Source organism: Diabrotica virgifera, chromosome 1, assembly GCF_917563875.1.
Source record: "Diabrotica virgifera virgifera chromosome 1, PGI_DIABVI_V3a".
NCBI classification, from domain to species: Eukaryota; Metazoa; Arthropoda; class Insecta; order Coleoptera; family Chrysomelidae; genus Diabrotica; species Diabrotica virgifera.
Window position 1 is genome coordinate 258,233,137 of NC_065443.1, and position 20,847 is coordinate 258,253,983.

The following is a 20,847-nucleotide window of genomic DNA, read 5'->3' on the forward strand; positions in this document are numbered from 1 at the left end:
TTTAAGTTAAATTGCTTTATATAACATACCTACAACAATTCGTAAGTTATATCATTGTAATATTATGTTTGTACCTAACTGTTAGTTAATTTTGTAGTTTGTTCCTGATGAAGATGAAAAATTAATAAATACTCATCGAAATATCGAATTCAATAGAATTAAATGTAGTTTCAATCTAAGCCACAGACCGCATTTCCCGATAATTTCAACACTGTTTTATAGTGTTATAGAATATACTTGCACGGTCGATAAATACATCGGATTTCGAATCCAGTTCTGTATATATATATATTAGTATGTATATATAAATTGTATATAAAAAAAGATTTATTTCGCGACCGTCATCTCTTCGACGAAATAAATTTTGTACATATCTATATTATGTGTATCTATACATAAATTGTATAGAAGTATTTAAATTTAAAATAAATGTAAAACCTTTTTTTCGATACGGAAAAAGAATTTATTTCGCGACCGTCATCGCGACCGTCATCTCTTCGGCGAAATAAATTTTGTACGTATATGTATTGAAGTTAAAACTTCTTTAGGGACGTTGTGCACTTTTTGGATGGGAAAAAGTATTAAATTGGCGACCGTCATTGCGACCGACATCGCCTAGAAGAAATAAATTTTTGAAGTAAAAACTTCTTGAGGGTCGTTGTGCACTTTTTGGATGGGGAAACAGTATTAAATTAGCGACCGTCATTGTTTCGACGAAATAAATTTTTAAAGTGAAAATTTCTTTAGGGACGTTGTGCACTTTTTAGATAGGGAAAAAGTATTGAATTAGCGAACGTCATCGCGACCGTCATCGCTCCGGCAAAATAAATTTTTAAAGTGAAAATTTTTTTTGGGGACGTTGTGCACTTTTTAGATGGGGAAGAAGTATTGAATTAGCGACTGTCATCGCTTCGGCGAAATAAATTTTTGAAGTGAAAACTTCTTTAGGGACGTTGTGCACTTTTTGGATGGGGAAAAATTATTAAATTTGGATGGGGAAAAATTATTAAATTTGGATGGGGAGAAAGTAATAAATAAGCGACCGTCATCGCTTCGATGAAATAAACATTTGAAGTGAAAACTTTAGGGACGTTGTACTCTTTTTGGATGGGGGAAAAGTGTTGAATTAGGGACCGTCAGCGCTTCGACGAAATAAATATTTGAAGTGAAACCTCTTTAGGGACGTTGTGCACTTTTTCTACGGAAAAAAGTATTAAATTAGCGATCGTCGTCGTTTCGATGAAATCAATTTTTTTAAGTGGAAACGTCTTGAGGGACGTTGTGCACTTTTTGGATGGGGAAAAATATTAAATTAGCGACCTTTATCGCTTCGACGAAATAAATTTTTAAAGTCAAAAATTTCTTTAGGGACGTTGCGCACTTTTTGGATGGGGATAACTTACTAAATTAGGGACCGTCATCGCTTCGACGAAATAAATATTTGAAGTGAAACTTCTTTAGGAACGTTGTGCACATTTTGGATGGGGGAAAAGTATTGAATTAGGAACTGTCATCCATCGCTTTGACGAAATAAATATTTGAAGTGAAAGTTCTTTAGGGACGTTGTTCACTTTTTCGATGGACAAAAGTATTGAATTAGCGACCGTCATCGCTTCGATGAAATCAATTTTTGAAGTGGAACGTTATTGAGGGGCGTTGTGCACTTTTTGGATGGGGAAAATATTATATTAGCGAACCTTCATCGCTTCGACGAAATAAATTTTTGAAGTGAAAACTTTTTGAGGGTCGTTGTGCGCTTTTGGATAAGGAAAAATTATTAAATTAGCGACCGTCATCGCTTCGACGAAATAAATTTTTTAAGTGAAAACTTTTTTAGGGACGTTGTGCACTTTTTGTATGGAGGAAAAGTATTGAATTAGGGCCGGAATCGCTTCGACGAAATAAATATTTGAAGTGAAACTTATTTAGGGACGTTGTGCATTTTTTCGATGTAAAAAAGTAATAAATTAGCGACTATCTTCGCTTCGACGAAATAAATATTTGAAGTGAAAACTTCTTGAGGGACGTTGTGCACTTTTTGGATGGGGAAAATGATTAAATTAGCGACCGTTATCGTTTCGACGAAATAAATTTTTGAATTGAAAATTTCTTTAGGGAGGTTGTACACTTCTTGGATGGGGAAAAAGTATTGAATTTGCGACCGTCATCACTTCGCTGAAATAAATTTTGTACATATATAAATTATGTGTATGTATACATAAATAGCATAGGGCATACGCATCGCGTATATCGTATATGATATAGGTATAGCACTTCTTTTAGGATGGGGTAAAAGCATCGAGCTCGTAATTTATATACTATAAGAAGTTTTCACTTCTGTCTGCACTCCCACGAGCGCCTTCAATTATTTTTTTAAACTTGTGCATTTGTAGGTTAAAGAATACGGAAAAACGAAATAACCAACGTATTACCAATATGGTAAATGGTATACATAAAATTACATATTACCTAAGTACTATACTTACATTTTTTCTACACATAATGTGTATAAGGTGTATTTTTAACATCATAATTGGGAGTACAAAACATGCAGCATGTTCAAAAAAAAAACAAAAATACAAAGTATTGTATTTCGATAACGACCTCTGAAGTGGAAGTCGAAACATCCATAAATTTCATTTTTAAATTAAATTGTGGCTTATTTCCCAATAAAATAGTAAATTGTATAAGAAACAGCTTCAGAACAATATAATTATGGAATTCTTTACTAGCTCGGTGGAAGGGATCAGTAAATAGACATCAAAGGTTGAATTTCTGGTGGAGTAGTCATGATTAGGTCTTGCTGGAAAGACATGTCAGTGTTTACAAATTAAACAGTTTCTAAAATATGTATAGGGTCACCTAGGGTTAGTGTGACAGCGGTGTTAGTTTGACATTAAATACTAATTTATATTGTGCTTTTATATTACATAATATGATTAGTGATGTAGATGTAAGAAGAGAATATTCTCAAGAGAATATTCTCGGCCAGAATATTCTCGTTCTCGAGAATATTCTCTTGACAGTTGCTGCGTCCTTAATTGTACTAAGACGATACATAAAAAAGATAAATGAAAACGGAAAATGTGGATCCGACTTTTCTAAGTAAACGCGAAACAATGAGTAATTTAACTATGGAAATAATGCTGGACAATTGTTTGTTTAAGAATTTTACAAGAATGTCAAAAAGTGATTTCGAACTATGTATTAATAAATATGATACGGCCAAGAATAGAGAAGAAAGATAAAACATGAGAAACGCAATACCAATCTCAACAAGATTAGCAATTGTTATTTATATTATATACTAAACGTTTTAGTTTAATGTATTTATTCAGGGTGCACTACTCTTCCATTTGTCTCATAGTTCCAGAAGTATGAGAAGTTCCACAACTCTGAATGTACTGCATTAATAAACCTTATTGTGATATCATTTGACCACATATTCATCTTTTCTTTGTATGTTTTGACAAAACCAAATTAAATTTCAACAGAGTACAGGAAATAAAAAAGAAATACAGAGCAACATGCAAAATTTTCCACAGCAGTTCGACTTTATCGACAACGCATCAGGCATTGCAATAGTGTTCAAATACCAGTAAGATTTCGGCCACATGGCTCAGTCAAATGGTGATATTTTTATTAGACGGCTGTAATGTTGCCAGAAACATACCAAATATATATTTTCGGCAACATATTGCTTCAAAAACTAGCCCGTCTAAATGCCCCTTTAGACATAGACCAATCCATGATTGAGCTGGTGACTCATGAAAAATAAAATCCCACAACTTCTCATCAGTACACTGAAATGCAGAATGTAGATGACCAGGATGAGCTAATGATAGAAATAGATTCTGAACCAGAGGCCTCATGTTTTTCTGATTAAATCACCACATCCATTACTTGCATTATTTATCGTTAACCCGGCACCTGCCACGTGGCTTTCCAAGGCGTCAACTGCCACGTGGGGTACTCACAGCACCCCTTAAAAATTTTCTGTGATCTATACTTGTTTAAAAAACAAAATAATGTGTTGAGTAACACAAGAATATAAAAAACATGTTTTATTAACTTATTAGCCACTAATATGTTATAAGAGTTAAAAAATAAAATGAAAAAGGTGTTATCAGCAAATTAGCAAGTACCAAGCCATAAAAAATGAAGTCAAGTAAAATATCTAAAAAAATTAAGATTTAGTGAGTATAGAGTCTATATTAATAATTTAAATCAGTTATTTCAATAAAAAATGTAAATTTGACGTGTTTATCAAAAATAAAAAAAAAATTAAAACTTAAAGTGCCAGATGATGACACCCCAATTCGTGTTTAGAGCTACAAGTTCAAAATGATACTAAATAACCACTTCAAACGCTAACACATCTATGCTGTATAATCTTATAGAAAGCTACTATGACGCACATCACGGTTATCAAACTTGAAATACCAAATATTTACTAAAAATGTGTTATGGGGTGCTGGTAGCACCACACATGGCAGGTGCCGGATTAAAAGAAACTTTCATTTTTTTATCAAATAAATTTTGTGTTCTCTGTTGTTTTTGTATTTTGTTTATATATAAAGAACACTGTTGTTTAGTCTGATAATTTTGTATATAATTTCATGATTTTTAATATCCTAATACATGTTCAACAATATCCCCAAGTGCGTCATAGGGTTCATTCTCAGAAAATTCTCCATATCGAGAATATTCTCGAGAATATTCCCGAGAATATTCTCTGATTTTTCATTCTCGAGAATTTTCCAACACTACATATGATGTTATATTACACTTCTATTGCATTTCAACAGATTATTTAAAAAAATTGTTTCAGTCCCTTCTGTTTTAGGTTAAAATCATAGTATTTATTTATGTATGTATTTTAATTCGAATTTGAAATTCTAATATATTAGTCCAAATTTTGGATTTTTTCAAAACTATGTATTTCTATTTAATTATGATTTTTTCTCTGCATGGTATTGCATCACTTATTTTAAACATTTAAACTTATTTTAAAGGCCTAATTGTCTTTATCTATTATTTTTTTAAGTATATCACAGTAACCCCACAGATTTTCACACTGTGGGGCTGTGGGGTTTCTGTGACAGTGAAACATGGGTATAGCATGACATGTGACCCTATCACTACTTAATACCTTAGTTTGATCAAGTTATGGTTGACAGTAACTTGCAACCGTTCATCAGAAAAGCAAGAGATCGCTGGGTCATCATCTATCACTCTATTAAAAGAGCATCAAATCACAGGCCAAACCTCCAGTCCATTACAAGGGTGTCAAATCAACGAACTTTCTGTTGGGCAAGAAACACCAGAGAAAGTGTTTGAGCATATGCTTCTGAAAAAGATAGTTCAAACTAGAGTAAAAAAGAAAGTTAAACGAAGAATTGATACTGCAGAAATAATAACAAAAGAAGAATAGGTACATCAGTTCTTTAAAGACAAAACAGGCTGAGTCCATTAAAGGAAAACAGAAAACCGGTCCAAAAGCAACCAAGAAAAAGTCAAAGAAAGATGAATCAGATAGTGATGAGGAGATAGAAGATTTGTCTTTAGGGGAAGGTGACGAAGCAGAAGAGGAATTCTTCTTCAAGGCTCTTTTATAGTTGCAACTTTTATGGGTGGGAAGCGTGGTAGAACTGTTTTTAGGTATGTGTGTGTAATTGAAAACTTTGATGACACTAAAGATGAAATCATAGAAGTGGTAGGATTAAGAAGTGTTGAATAAAAAGAGTTTTGTTCTTAATGAAAAAGACAGTTCATTTATTAGAATGTTTTAGATATTTAGATTATAGGAATGGATCCGATATTATCCCTTAATGGTGAAAGAATTCGGTATATACTTTTAATAGAAAAGTTGATGTTTTTGAATGTTAGATGTTACTGAATTTGTAAAATAAGAAAAGGTTCCCAATAAAATACCTATGTTTAATAAAAAATTGAAATTTCACATTTTTTTTTCTAAAATTGTCAAATTTTTAAATGCCAAAAATTATTACAATATTTTTGTAATGTCTTTCTTTGTCACACCAAGGCACACTCAATCCTAGGTGCTTTTAAATGGCAAAAAAGCTAGTTGTCACACTATCCCTAATGCTAGTCACAGTAACCCCATAATGAAGGGATAGTGTGACACCTTACCCTCTTAAATAAAACATAATGTATATAAACCGGGAGATATTAACAGAAGTTCAACCACGATTTTCTAAGTCCTGCCCTTTGCAATACTGGAAGGTTAGAGAAGGTACTTACAATTTGTGAAAAAATCCACGGGTTTCCTGTGACATTTTTCTGTGAAAATTAGATTTTCCATGAATAAAAAAATTGGGAGTTGCGATGAATTTTTAAGTCCTGCCATATCCATAGAATAACAGGATACTATCTATTTTATGAAGAAAATTTTTTGGGCAGGACGGTCGCAAAAGTACTTAGGGAGTATACATATATACAAATATGTAATGAAAATAATGAAATTTTCATGATTTTCTAAGTCCTGCCAACTTAATAAATTAATTATATTTATTTCAAAATGACCAAAAAAAATATTGGCATGACGTCACCTAATGTTTAACTGCACTTGTTTCTTGGAAAATTTTGTATAAAATTTTCACTCTGGTTCCGTGATTGTCTAAGTCATAAAATAAATTTTGTTACAAAATAAATATTTTCAGTATACATTATGCAAAATGGCAGGATGTTTAGTTACACCTTTTTTACTATATATAGTTAAAAAATTTGTAAGAAAATTCGTGGAAAATTACACGATTTTCTAAGTCATGCCATTTCGCACATATCTCAAGAAGGTTAATATAAATCTATTTTCAAAGAGGCAGGATGGTTGTATAGTTATTTCGTATAAAAAAATTAAATTATCTGTCTGTAAAATTATTTCAGGGTGTTATACAAACATATTCATATCACCACATTTTTCTTGAGTCATACCATGTCGAATATGCTTAAAAAACACTAATCTAAAACCGTTTACAACTTTACAAATGTCATCAGACCATCTGGTTGGCGGACGACCTCTACTTCGATATGCTTCGTCTAGAAGAAGCATATCGAAGTCTTGTAATTAGTTTCTTTAAAATAGCTGCAGAACGCTTTTATTTGGAAAAACGAAAACTGGTACACTTATTTATCTTCCAGAGGTCAATTGTCAAATGTCAATTATCAATTGTCAATTTTTAGTACCGGTCATAGGGGTCCGTTTGGGTACGGAAACGGATATATTATCGAATAACTTTTCTGTCTAACTTTTAAGCATCTCTGACACTGGATTATTGAATTCTGGGATAGTTTTGTACTAAAAGGTACTTTTGCTTTAACTCAGAAGAATACGCAGTGCAGTGTTCTAGAAAAATCGATGTGAAAAATTTTTCGTTTTTTGGTTTTTTGAGTTTAAAAGAATTTAGAAAAATTCTATTTAGAAAAACGAAAACTGCTACGTTTATTTCTCTTCCAGAGATGAATCGATTTTATCAATTGTGAATTTCTAGTACTGGTCATAGGCCTCCGTTTATTTAAAAGTACGCCCACCAATAAAACGAGTGTGATTCATGTGCCTGAAACTTTTTTATCTTCGAGAGGCCCCACACCAAAGAAACATAAAACATGAAACGTAAAACACGTTTCATGAAAATAAAACACAGCTAAACAAATTGAAGTCCGCACACAAAAGAAGCGAGTGTGATTCATGCACATAAAACATTTTTATCTTGGTGAAATCTGTTTCAGGAAAGAGATCCTGTTGTATTTTTCGGTTTCAGTTTCATTGTTTTGGACAGTTAATTACGTGCATAATATGAATTCCAACCAAGAATTTAATATTGCATTGGTTTCTGTTGTAAAGTAAAACAAAGAGTTGTACAATTATTATAACCTGGAGAGGTACTCGAATAGGTAATGATAAGAAAATATCAGTTTTCTTTAAACCAGGACCCACAATAAAACAATGTAGATGTTTGAATACTCAGTCTATAAAATTATTTAAATTTGGGAAGATGATTACTTAGTTCGTTTCCAACCAAATACGTACTATGATTATGATGTTGGGCAGTAATAAAAAGTTGCCGCAAGAGTAACAGCCTCGTCATCATTACTTTCCATTGTTGGCTATACAAATTTTCATTTTGTTTCTTTGATTAGTATATAATATGAAACGGTTTCGTCCTTCACAATTCATTTTGTTTCATGTTTTACGTTTTATGTTTTACTTCACGTTTCTTTGATCTGCGGCCTCCCTTAGAAAGTAATAAAGGTTTACCATGGCAGCAACGACCTCGTCATAACTTTCCATTGTCGACTATACAAATTTTATTTTTGTTTCTTCGATTAGTATATCACATGAAATCAAATGTTTTTTCACAATTTATTTGTTTCTTATTTCAAGTTTCATGTTTCACGTCTCATCTTTCACGTTTTATGTTATTTTAATCTGCCTTAGGAAGCATTTTCAGATTAGTTGAATTGTGTTAAATTGCCTTAAAATTATTAAATTTATTAATTGCCTTTATTGCAATTATTAATTGCCTTAAAATCAATTTGTTTTTATTAATTTATTTTGTTGCATAGCAATTTTATCCCGCCTTCTTACTTGTTCGAACACAAAATACACACGCATGTAACAGGCGCTGAGTTGCCGCACTCAACTCGTTTCCCTGATATTGTAGGATTGTATGATTGTAGGATATCGGCAATAAATTAAAAAAAAAAAAAAAAACAGAATATTCGATGGTTTTTGGGATGGCCGAACACGAATATGACATTACAACCGACCCTCGGAGCACCTGGTGCCCAGGGTGACTGATCTCGAATTTAAGAGAGTTTTTGGAGGTCGATTCTGATGGCGTATTCATGTTCAGCAACCACAAAACTCTTCGAGGAATCTACTTGCATCACTTTAGTGTCTGAAAGCCTCGAAATTTAAGAATACGGCGTAAATGTCAGTCACCCCGAGCACTAGGTAAAGATCTGTTCTAATGTGACATTCTTGTTCAGAAACCCCAAAAACCACCTGAGTAATCTGTCTGTATCAATTTACTGCCGAAATTAATATATAAATATGGTATAGAAAATGCTTAGCAAATAAAAAGGTACCATAAAATATCATTTTATTATAATACTAAAATACAGGGTGTCCCATTTAAGAAAACTCAAAAAATACTCATTCCGAGTTTCAAGTTTCAACCAACCCCGTATACTAAAATTAAACATTTTGGTATACTATTAATAACTGACAATAGTAGACTATATTAAAAATCGTTTAAACATAAATTAATAGAAGTTTGGATATCAAATCACTAACAATATGTATAGGGTGTGAATGTTCCTACAAAATTAAAAAAAACGTAATTATATTTTAAACTACCTCGTATAATATTTCAAAACACTATATTTTATTAAAGAGAACATCGAGTAGAATCCAAAAATGTAAAAATATATAGGGTATTCCATTTAAAAAAACATAAATTTTTGTCACCCTGTGAAAACGGGTAGCCCTGTATATTAGAAAATACTGTTAAATTATAGTCCTATCTGTGGCACATGTTTTACCTAAATAACTTTTTTCGTATATCTTACGACAAACGAGTAATTGGACTAGCCCACACTAATGCCCCACCCTGTATACAAAATAACCATAAAACCATCCTGCCTCTTTGTATATAGACTTATATTAAGATTCTTGAAACATGTGCAAAATGGCATGACTTAGAAAATCGTTGACTTTTTCACGAATTTTCTTACAAATCTAGGACTCCTGCCGTCTTACAAGAACCGTTTAACCTTCCTGCCGAGTACCGAAAAGGTATTGATTGTATTTGAGTATTATAACTTTTTAAAGGCAGGACTTAGAAAATCACGGAATCAGGGTGAGAATTTTCCGCAGAATTTTCCAAGGGACAAGTATACTTAAACATTAGGAGACGTCATGCCAATATTTTTTTGATCATTTTGAAATAAATATGTTTAGTTTATTAAGTTGGCAGGACTTAGAAAATCATGAAAATTTCATTATTTTCATTACATATTTGTATATATGTATACTCCCTAAGTACTTTTGCGACCGTCCTGCCCAAAAAATTTTCTTCATAAAATCGATAGTATCCTGTCTATCTACGGATATGGCAGGACTTAGAAATTCATCGCAAAACCCTATTTTTATTTTTTGGGAAAATCTAATTTTTACAGGAAAATGTCACAGGAAATTTGTGGATGTTTCCACAGATTGTAATTACATCGTCTACCCTTCAAGTATTGCAAAAGGCAGGACTTAGAAAATCGCGGCTGAACTTCTGTATAATATCTCCCAGTCTAATAAGGAATTTTAAAAATGCAACATGCCTATTCACTGTGCAATGATTGTAACAATTAACCAGAAAGTATTCATTAAAAATCTGAAACCGTTCAATTAAAAACAAATATATTTTTTTTTATTTTAAAATCAAATTTGCATATTTTTACGTCACACTAACTCTAGGTGACCCTATAAAGAAGGAAGTGTTAAAATCCCTTGATCTTTGAAGTAGCTTCTGCAATGTGTTGTTCTTCTGAGGTCAAATCTTATTGCTCTTTTTTGTAATTTAAAAATAACATTGGGTGTACGGGCGCATTCTTAGAAATCTCATTAAGATGGAGTATAGGGAACAAAAAGAAGAAGAACAGGCTGGAAGGACTTGCACAGATAATGTCTTCTGCCTAAAACAATTAATTGAAAAAAAATCAGCAACCAATCAAGAGACCCATCTCATGTTTGTTGACCTCCGTAAAGCATATGGCAGCGTACCTGTGACTAAATTTTGGAAATCACTACAACTACAAGAAACTAACATCAGCTACACTCTAGTCAACGCCTTAAAAAATCTATATGAAAATTCTACATCACAAGTAAAAATTGGCAACACACTATCTAAAAAGTTCATAGTTAACAAGGGTCTGCGCCAGGGCTGCTGTATTTCACCAACTTTATTCAAGATATATGTTGCAAAAGCACTAGACCAGTGGAAACGTAAATGCCACGGTATGGGTATAGACCTCGGAGAGGTTTGTTTATATACCTTACAATTTGCTGATGACCAAGTGATCATAGCTAATGATAAAGACGACCTACAGTATATGGCAAGAAAACTAAAGAAGGAATATGAACAGTGGGGCTTGGAAATTAATGTGGAAAAAACTAAATACCTACCCATAGGAGCTGAGTTATCCAATATCGAACTAGAGGATAATGAACAAATCACATCCTGTAGTGAATACACGTATGTGGGAGTAATCTTCGACAGAACAGGAAAAGACGATGAGGAAATAAAGAAAAGGGTAACACAAGCTAGAAGAACAATTGGCTGCCTAAATGGAATACTTTGGAGCTCCGAAATAAGAATACAGCGAAAATACAATATCTATGAAACACTTATTAAAAGCAGCCTACTTTACGGAGCAGAAACTTGGAGAATAACCGAGAACAACAGGAAAAAATTAGAAGCTGTAGAAATGGATGTGTTTAGAAGATCGTTAGGTTTATCCCGTAGGGAAAGAGTTCGAAATGAGGAAGTAAGACGACGAATTGGAATAAATGGCTACTTAACAACAGACATTGAGAGGAAACAGTTGATTTGGTATGGTCATGTTCAAAGAATGGAAGACACAAGATTGCCCAAAAAGGTCATGCAGTGGGTACCACCAAACCGCAAAACGAGGAAGACCCAAAAAGACATGGAAAGAAGGGGTAACCAAAGCAATGAGTGCAAGGGATCTTAGAAATGGCTAAAGGGATGATAGAAGGATGTGGAAGTTAGGCATCGGACAACGTCGAAAGACGTTCTAAAACCGATACATATATATATATATATATATATATATATATATATATATATATATATATATATATATATATAAATAACATTGGGTTGGGCAGCCATACCAGAACTCCAAAAAAGAAGACCATATCGTCGGTCGGATTCATTACTGGAACATTTCCAAAATTAGCTATTTTGAACTAAGTACGTAAAATGGTTAAAAATTGCGGACTCTTTCTGAATCACTAACGGAATAAAATATAATCGTCCTTAATAACTGTCAAAATGACAAAAACCGATATAATATTGTTCTATTTCGTGTAACATCCCCATCCACTAACAGTTTATTTCGAAATGTTCCGATACGACTTTAAGATCATTACGTGAATATTATTTACAACGGTATATTTCGATAAGTTCCAGTACGCCGTTGAGAATCCAATGTTGAAAAATTATTTTCTTGTATTAAATACAAGAAATTTTGTATCAGTTGTGCTTTGAACGCGATATAGAGTGTATGGTTTAACTGCATAGTTTCTTTAATTATGTCTTCAAGAGCACAGAAGTTGATTGAACTAGCTATTTCAAGTTTATTAACGGAAAATGTAGAGGACAATCTAGCTATTTCAAGTTTATTAACGGAAAATGTAGAGGACAATCATGGACATGGTAAGTTTTTTTATGAAAATAATTCTATGATCATACCTATTTTAATTTTAACAGTACCCGAAGTTAATATTTTTAAAGCAGATGGTCCAATGTGTTAATAAGTAACTATTCGGTACTGCTATTACTTAAGTAGGTACATTTTAAATTTTTTTGCATTAAAATGTAAGTATGTATATTGTTACTAAAATGATAATAAACGATTTTTATCTTTTCGATTAGGGGGTCAGTCTGTTGTGGACATGGACTATGAAAGAAGCCCGTCTTCCAGTATGAGACGACATAATACTGATACCTCTTTTACTGTTTCTCAAGTGGCGCCTATATTAAGTAAGAACTTTTTTGTATGTTCTCTACATTTTTTATGCCTTACATTCTTTTATTTTTACGTTATAAACCTTATTTAGTTGTAGGTGACGAAGTAGACAAAATATTATCATCAGATGGAAAAAATTACATTAATTTAGATAATTTGGCGCTACATGAGGATGAGAATATAGTTTATGAAGAATTGCGGCCTTTAACTATGACATCCAAAATTCCTATTGCTACAGACCAGGTGGAACCTCTAATAAGTAAGAATGAATCTGTATTTCGTTTTTTGAGTCACGGGCGGAATTGAATACTTTCAAGAATCTCAATATGTAATTATTGTACTCGAGGACTTCAAAGAATTGAAAACTTTTTCGACTATCGGGTGTTGATTTACAGTAACAGAAACAGAAAATGATATTAACTTAGCTAACGTAGAACTACAAGATGGAAATGTTTCTGAATCTGAAAAAGTGTCTACTACCCGGAATAAAACTAAAAAGAGAAAGAGAGAGCCAGAAAAGTGGATTAAGAATGTGAAAAAACAATTAAAGAATAGTGGTAAAGCCTACCAAACCGTAAAAGGACGTACAGTACCAGCTAAGAAACCAAAACCACCATGTACGAACTGTCGACTAAAATGCCCAGAGAAGATAAATGAAGAGAGTAGATTGAAACTATTTGAAGACTTTTGGAATATCGGTGACCTCACCAAACAGCGCTACTACATTAAAACTTGCATGGGAGTGGTTAAGCCGAAATATTCATTGCACAATGCGAATAGTACTCGATCATTGAATGTGTCATATCATTTTACAATACATGCAGAGAAAATTCGAGTATGTAAACGATTCTACACAGCAACGTTGGATATAGGACATTCGTTTTTATCTACAGTTAATAAGTTATCTAATTCGAGTGGGATAATACCGGAGGACCGTAGAGGACATCACGGCAATACTGGTAGGTGTCTATCAGACGATGTTAAAGATATTGTCCGAGAACACATAAATTCTTACCCTAGAAAAGAGTCACATTATTGTCGAGCATCTTCAAGTAAGGAATATCTAGACGGTGATTTGAATTTGGCTTTGATGTACCGCCAATATAAGGAATGGTGTCATCAAAATAACAAATTTAAAGTCAAACAAGGAACTTACGAACACATTTTTCGAAATGAATTTAACATTGCGTTTCATAAGCCAAAGAAAGACCAATGCTCTTTGTGTTTGTCCTATCAAAATGCTACAGGTGATGATAAGTTACAGTTGATGTGTGCCTATGAACAGCATTTGAAGGAAAGGGATTTGTGCCGAGAAGAAAAAAGAGCTGACATAGCATCATGCAAAAATGATGAAAGTAAAATAATATGCTGTTATGACATGCAAGCTGTCCTGCAAACACCCTCCGGAAATGATTCCCTTTTTTTCTATAAAAGAAGGTTAAATGTATACAACTGCACCGTCTATGATGTTGTGTCAAAAGCTGCTAACTGCTACTTATGGAATGAGTATGGAATGAGGGGGTAAAGGTTGCGATGAAGTCGGTACATGTATTTATTTATTTTTAAAAGATAATTGTGTAGGAAAACATGTTATATTTTATGCGGATAACTGTTCATAAATACTTACTAAGTCTTTATCACTATGCTATTCAAATTTTAAAAGTTAAATCAATTACGCACAAGTACTTAGTAGTTGGACATACCCAAAATGAAGGGGACAGCGTCCATAGTACAATCGAACGAGAAAAATCAAGGATATTAAAAAATGGTTCCATTTTCATTCCATCACAATGGATATCGCTAATTCAATGTGCCAAAAAGACTGGACTTCCATACAGAGTACTAGAATTAGACTTCACAGATATTTTAAATCTAAAAGATCTAGTAACACAGTTTGGTAAAAACTTTACAGAAAATACTGATGGTGATCGTGTTGTATGGAATGATATACGAAACATTTTTATGCAAGCTACTTCTCCATACCAAATTTGCTATAGCAACTCTTATGATCCGGAAGCTACGATGAAATTCATTAATGTACGCCATAGGACAAGGGGCAAAAGTGCAGCTAATGACGTAGAACAACACCTTCGAAAAAAATATCAGGTACGACCAAAGATATCGAGTTTAAAGAAAATGGACTTACTGTCCTTATGTGACTCGAATGTAATTCCGAAGGTATACCGCGAGTATTACGCTGGGTTACCAGCCACAGAAAATCATGCTGAGCATGAAGAACAATGTGAGAACAATTAATTATTATTATAAAATATTTCTGATTTTCCTACATTTTTTTAATTTTATTTTTTCATTTAATTTTCGATTTGTGTACTTGAGAATAAACGTTCAATTCAAATTTGTTGTCATTTATTTATTTCATTAACAGAACATTTAGAAATATACCATTAGATCCTTCACTTGCAATAGTTTTCTAATACATACTCCTAATTCATTACTGGAACATTTCACAAAATTATTTATTATTAAAAAAATAACAGGATTTTAAATTTTTTAACAATTCCTCATTAAACTGCAACCCTTGTTTAATACATTGGCGTAATAATCTTGAAAATCGGAGAAAACTGTTTTGATTAAATTGGCATTTCAAATGCTCTTCAAACTTTAACTTGCATTTTCCAACAATAACACAATTTGAAATGTTCCAATAATGAATCCGACCGACGATATTGAAGATGAGACTCGAACAAAGAAAAAATTGTAGGTATGTTATTTTGGAAGATGCTAAATTGATTTCAATCAAAACAGATTTTATTGTATAGCAAGCTAAGGCTAGTTTCTTAATTAAAAAATCGATATAAAGGGACAATTTTAACTCATTTACTGCCTGTCACACCACTGTGGCATGCCCAACTCTGTACACCCTGTGCCGACCATGCCGTAGGTGCATGGGGTACAGGTTTGTGGACAACAATGCTTTTATGTAGTCGGCACCCGAGGATCTATTTAAATTTTACACCGGCAGTGAACTTGTTAAGGTTACTGTCTAAAAAAAATACCAAGAAATTTTACAGAACCAAAGGTACTGATCAGACTGTTAAGAAACAAGGTTTTTATTAATTTTTTTATTACGGGTAAACCCCATTAACAGTTACAATTAAAGTTCAAACCCCCAAAAATTAATATAACTACTAGAGTCTGTATCATTTGCTCTATTAACCCTTTCACTGTGGATGACTCGAAAGATGTTGTTCACTTGAAGCTGACGATATACTAAATCAGGGGCACCAATTGGCAGACCGCGGTCTGCATCTGGACCATAGGCTAGTTTTGTGCGGACCGCCATTAAATTCAGAATATATTGTTTGGCAATTTTCAAAATGTTTGGCAATGAAATTATTTACTATTGTTGATTGATAAATCAACGCTATTATGTTTGACTCAACGTATGTGTGCGAAGCCGGTTTTTTTTGTACACAAAAACGACAGTCTAGATTGAAATAAGCCCTGATTCCTCATCAAAATCTTGAAATTGAATGTTTAAACTTCAATTTAGGCACTTGACAACCTCAAAAATAAAGATTTACACATGAGTTTTGAAAGTTCAAAAATGCTTACTTTCACATTTTTCAGATTTTAAATAGCTTAAAACTCGAAATCTATTAACTTTTGAGAAAAATGACAGGTCTTTTTTTTATTTAAGATGATCCAAAAATGCTAAAACCTAGTTTCGGGGGCAAAAAGGTGATCTTTTGAAATTGTTAAAAAAGATTGTTTAACACTTTCTGCCCAAAAATTTCGCTCGGCAACCTTCTGATTTGTTTATAGGGGATATTTTTTAACGAGAATCCGTAAATAAACCCAATCAGAACAACCAGACACAGGTAGCATTAAATCCAGACCTCTCAAGTGTCCTAGGTTTTCGAAAAAGACCTTCAAGGAACATAATTGGTGACCCCCCCCTGTACTAAAGTAAGTTATGTGCCCCTCCCGAAGGCTTCGAAAGACATCATCATCCTATGACTTAAAAAGTCAATGACATCTTCTTTTGATGTCATCCATGGAGAGAGGGTTAACCAGTTGTTTCCTATTATCCAAGTAAAGTTGGAACCAATTCAAAGAAATACCTTGAATTCTGTGGAAATTTAGTTTTTTTTATCAAAATGCCATGATTTACACAATCAAAAGCTTTGGCATAGTCACAAAAAACAGTGGCAGTATAAAGATTATTGTTCGGTGCTTGGTTAACCTCATATAGTGCAGAATTAAATATAAAGAGATTAGATTAGAAGAAAATATAAAGTATTAACAATTCACCACCTACCTAATCCATCAAAGTGTGCTAGAGCGACTGCACCAGATCCGGAATGTCTAAGAATAACAAGTATGCAGGTGGTAGCATCATCGGACCCTAGAATTGTTACATTCTTGTCATGCTGATTGACTGCAGCAAACTCCCTTTGCAAGACATACAACAAACCCGCAGGCCCAACAATCTTACTTGGAATTGATAACAGTTGAGTGGCCGTTTCTTTATATATTGGGTGAGCATTATATAATGTTTGTGTATTAGGAGGGCTCTTTGTCTGTAAAACACCATTTAACACTAGCACCATTATGTTGCAGGTCACTATTTCTATATAAACTATTTAACAACTACTAACTGTCGGAATTGTGCAAAACAATTAAATTTAAGATAAAATAGATCACTGACTCATTTAGCCTGTTTTTTTATCTACCTTAATGGTATCAATATATTTTTTTTATTCATTAAACTATATTTTATCTAACCTCAAATCTAAAAAAAAATAAACAAACACGCTGTCAAATGTGTCAAATTTTATTACGTCATAGGGTATTTCATCATGCTGTCAAAATCAAATCAATATGGCGGCTAGAGGGCTATGTTATCCGCAGAGAACGGCAGTTCTCACCAGAGGCGCACAACACCCCTACAAGCGACACTATATATACACGAAATTTTCGATTTTCTAAACCTGACTGAATGGAAAATTGGGCCACATCCCATCTTAAAGTTTACGAAAAGACTCGTCCATCCATTTGTTACTTCTCCATTTTGGTCCAAGGGTGTGGAATTTACGGCCCTTCCCATTTAAAGCCTGTTTTTCGTTCTCGTCCCCAAAACTCCCAAAAATTTCAAAAATTTAAGCCCGACCTTTGCGGCTTCTGATAGCATAGATCATTACCTTTCCAACGCATGTTTAATTTTGAAAATCGGTTGTACCATCCAAAAGTTATCGAGCTCAGAAATATGACTCAATTTTTATTTAAAAAATGGAAAATGTTTGTGGATATGTATGTTTGTATGTATGTATGTCGAAAAGTTAAACCGATCTGAATTTTTTTTCTGTGTTTCAAGAGGGTGTGAGGGCCGATTCAGAATAGGTCTAATTTTTGATTTCTGACTACCCGTAAGTTAGCTAGAGGACTAAGTAAATACAAAATAGCATATTTTTTGGGCGTATATATCTTAGGTTCAAGAAAAGACAGGAAAACCGCAAATACACCAAATTAATAGGGTTGAGTTAAGCTTTCAAATGGCCCTTAAGCGATCAAGCTGAGACATACGCACTGCTCACCATAGCCAAAAAACTGAAAAATTAAACTTTGAAAATTTTGGTTTTGCGACAATTACTCAAAATTTCAACCTACGAATTGCGCCAATAACTAAGCCTTTGTAGAAGGACTCAGGGCGCGTCTAACGGTGTATACCTTATATCTGGGAAAATTCGAATCTTTAAGTTATAGGGTTCATAAGTATGATCAAATCTATTTCTTATGGGAAAAACGGTTTTTCAAGCTCAATAATTCCTGTAATACGTTTAGTTATCATACTCGATCTTGGATGCATCAGATACTACTTGTCAATACATTTCAAATTCATGTTTAGTGATCAACACCAGGTAAGCCGTTCAGAAATTATAGAGCTCCAAAGGTATAATTAGTCCAGGAACTGAAATTTTTCACTACGCAATTTTTACAGAATGGATAGATTTGTTTAAAAATTTGACAATAAGTAGTGGATAGTCCAAGGATCAAAATCTATATGATGCCGAAAGATGCTTTTACCAAGGGGGTAGTTGCCACCTCATCTCGAGGGTGGAAATTTTTTTTTATATTTTGACCGCAAACGCTGATAAAAATATTAATTATAAACAAAAAAATGTTCATTATACATTTTTTTGATAAAATTAATAGTTTTCGATTTATTAGTAATAGAAGCTGTTAGTTTTATATCGGAAAGATTAAAAGATAACGGCAGTTCTCGCCAGTGGCGCAGAAATACACCCCCTACACGCGACACTATTATATACACGAAATTTTCAATTTTCTAAATTTGAATGAATTGAAAATTGTGCCAACTCCCATCTTCAAGTTCAGAAAAAGACTTACCCATTCATATGTCAACCATCCATTTTGGTCCAAGGGTGTCGATTTTACGGCCCTTCCTATTTAGGGTCTGTTTTTCGTTCTGGTCCCCAAAACTCCCAAAAAAATTTGGAAAATTTAAGTCCAACCTTTGCGGTTTCTAATAGAACAGATCATTACCTTTCCAACGCATGTCTAATTTTGAAAATCGGTTATACCATTCAAAAGTTATAGAGCTTAGAAATGTGACTCAATTTTTATTTAAAAAAGGGAAAATGTTTGTGGATATGTATGTATGTGTGTTTGAAAGTTAAACCGATTTGATATTTTTTCTCTGTATTTAAAGAGGGGGTCAGGGCCGATTTAGAACCGGTGTAGTTTGTGACTTTTGACCACCCATAAGCCAGCTATAGGACTTTGTAGGTACAAAACGGCATATTTTTTGGGGGTATATATATTCGGATCAAGAAGAGGCATGAGAACCGCAAATATATCAAATCAATAGTGTTGACTTAAGCTTTCAAATGGTGTCCAAGCCGTCAGGATCAGACATACACACGGCTCAGTATAGCCGAAAAAATGAAAAACTAAATTTTGAAAATTTTGGTTTTTCGACAATTACTCAACATTTCAACGTACGAATTGTGCCAATAACTTAGCGTTTGTATAAGGACTCAAGACGAATTTAACGATGTATACCTCATATCCGGGAAAATTCAAATTTTTAGGTTATAGGCTTCATAAATATGATAAAATCTATTTTCTGTGGGAAAAACGGTTTCGAAAGCTAAATAATTCCTGTACCTAATAGCTTCAGTTATCATACTTGACCTTAGATCCATCATATACTACTGGTCAATACGTTTCAAACTCATGTTTACTGATCAAAATCGGTTAAGCCGTTTAGAGAAGTTATTAAAATACAAAAGTATAATAAAATTAACGATTATTCCCCAAATGGTTTATGAGTTGTAGTGGTTATGACGCTAAATTTGATCTGGCAACGGGCAATCCGACTTCATTTACCGGCCATCTCAATATATTTTTTTTTCAATCTATTTCGAATAGAAAAAAATCTAGTGTACATTCGATGGACACTAGATGATTTGGGAGATAATGCAACAAAGGTGACCATTTATAAAGCTTGACGTGTAATAGAGGAACATTGCATTCAACTTCATACATTTAATTTATAAATAACTTTGAAAAACTCCTGATACAAGAATAAAAAACCGCTAAACGCCGTAAAAATGAGTGGCGCATAAAATATTCCAGCTACAAAAGACCTGATATGAATGTTACGTGGCGCGAAAATGGATTTTCATTTGATGCAAAACAAAATTCTAGTTTTATTTTAAAAGATTTTTCCATAATATTTGCTAAATTTGAAGTAAACGCGCCACAAAAGAGTTTCAAAATTCAAACTGTATCAAAGGTACTCTTTTGTGGCGCGTTTACTTCAAATTTAGCAAATATTATGGAAAAATCTTTTAAAATAAAACTAGAATTTTGTTTTGCATCAAATGAAAATCCATTTTCGCGCCACGTAACATTCATATCAGGTCTTTTGTAGCTGGAATATTTTATGCGCCACTCATTTTTACGGCGTTTAGCGGTTTTTTATTCTTGTTATAGATTATTCGCGGTGTGCAAGGGCAAGTACTCGGAAGGGATATGCGAAACGATCGTGCGCGAATAGCGGAGAAATAT

General features: G+C 33.2%; 1 protein-coding gene across 1 annotated transcript in view; it reads right to left on the reverse strand.

The window, feature by feature from the left end:
- LOC126883695 (protein N-terminal asparagine amidohydrolase-like) overlaps nt 1-17,577 on the reverse strand; it is a 36,405-nt gene extending 18,828 nt beyond the window's left edge. Inside the window, exon 1 of the mRNA XM_050649358.1 lies at nt 17,072-17,577. Within this exon, the coding sequence (XP_050505315.1) occupies nt 17,072-17,363 (292 nt within the window). The 5' untranslated portion in view covers nt 17,364-17,577. The remainder of the gene's footprint in view (nt 1-17,071) is intronic.
- Nucleotides 17,578-20,847: the final 3,270 nt, after the last annotated feature.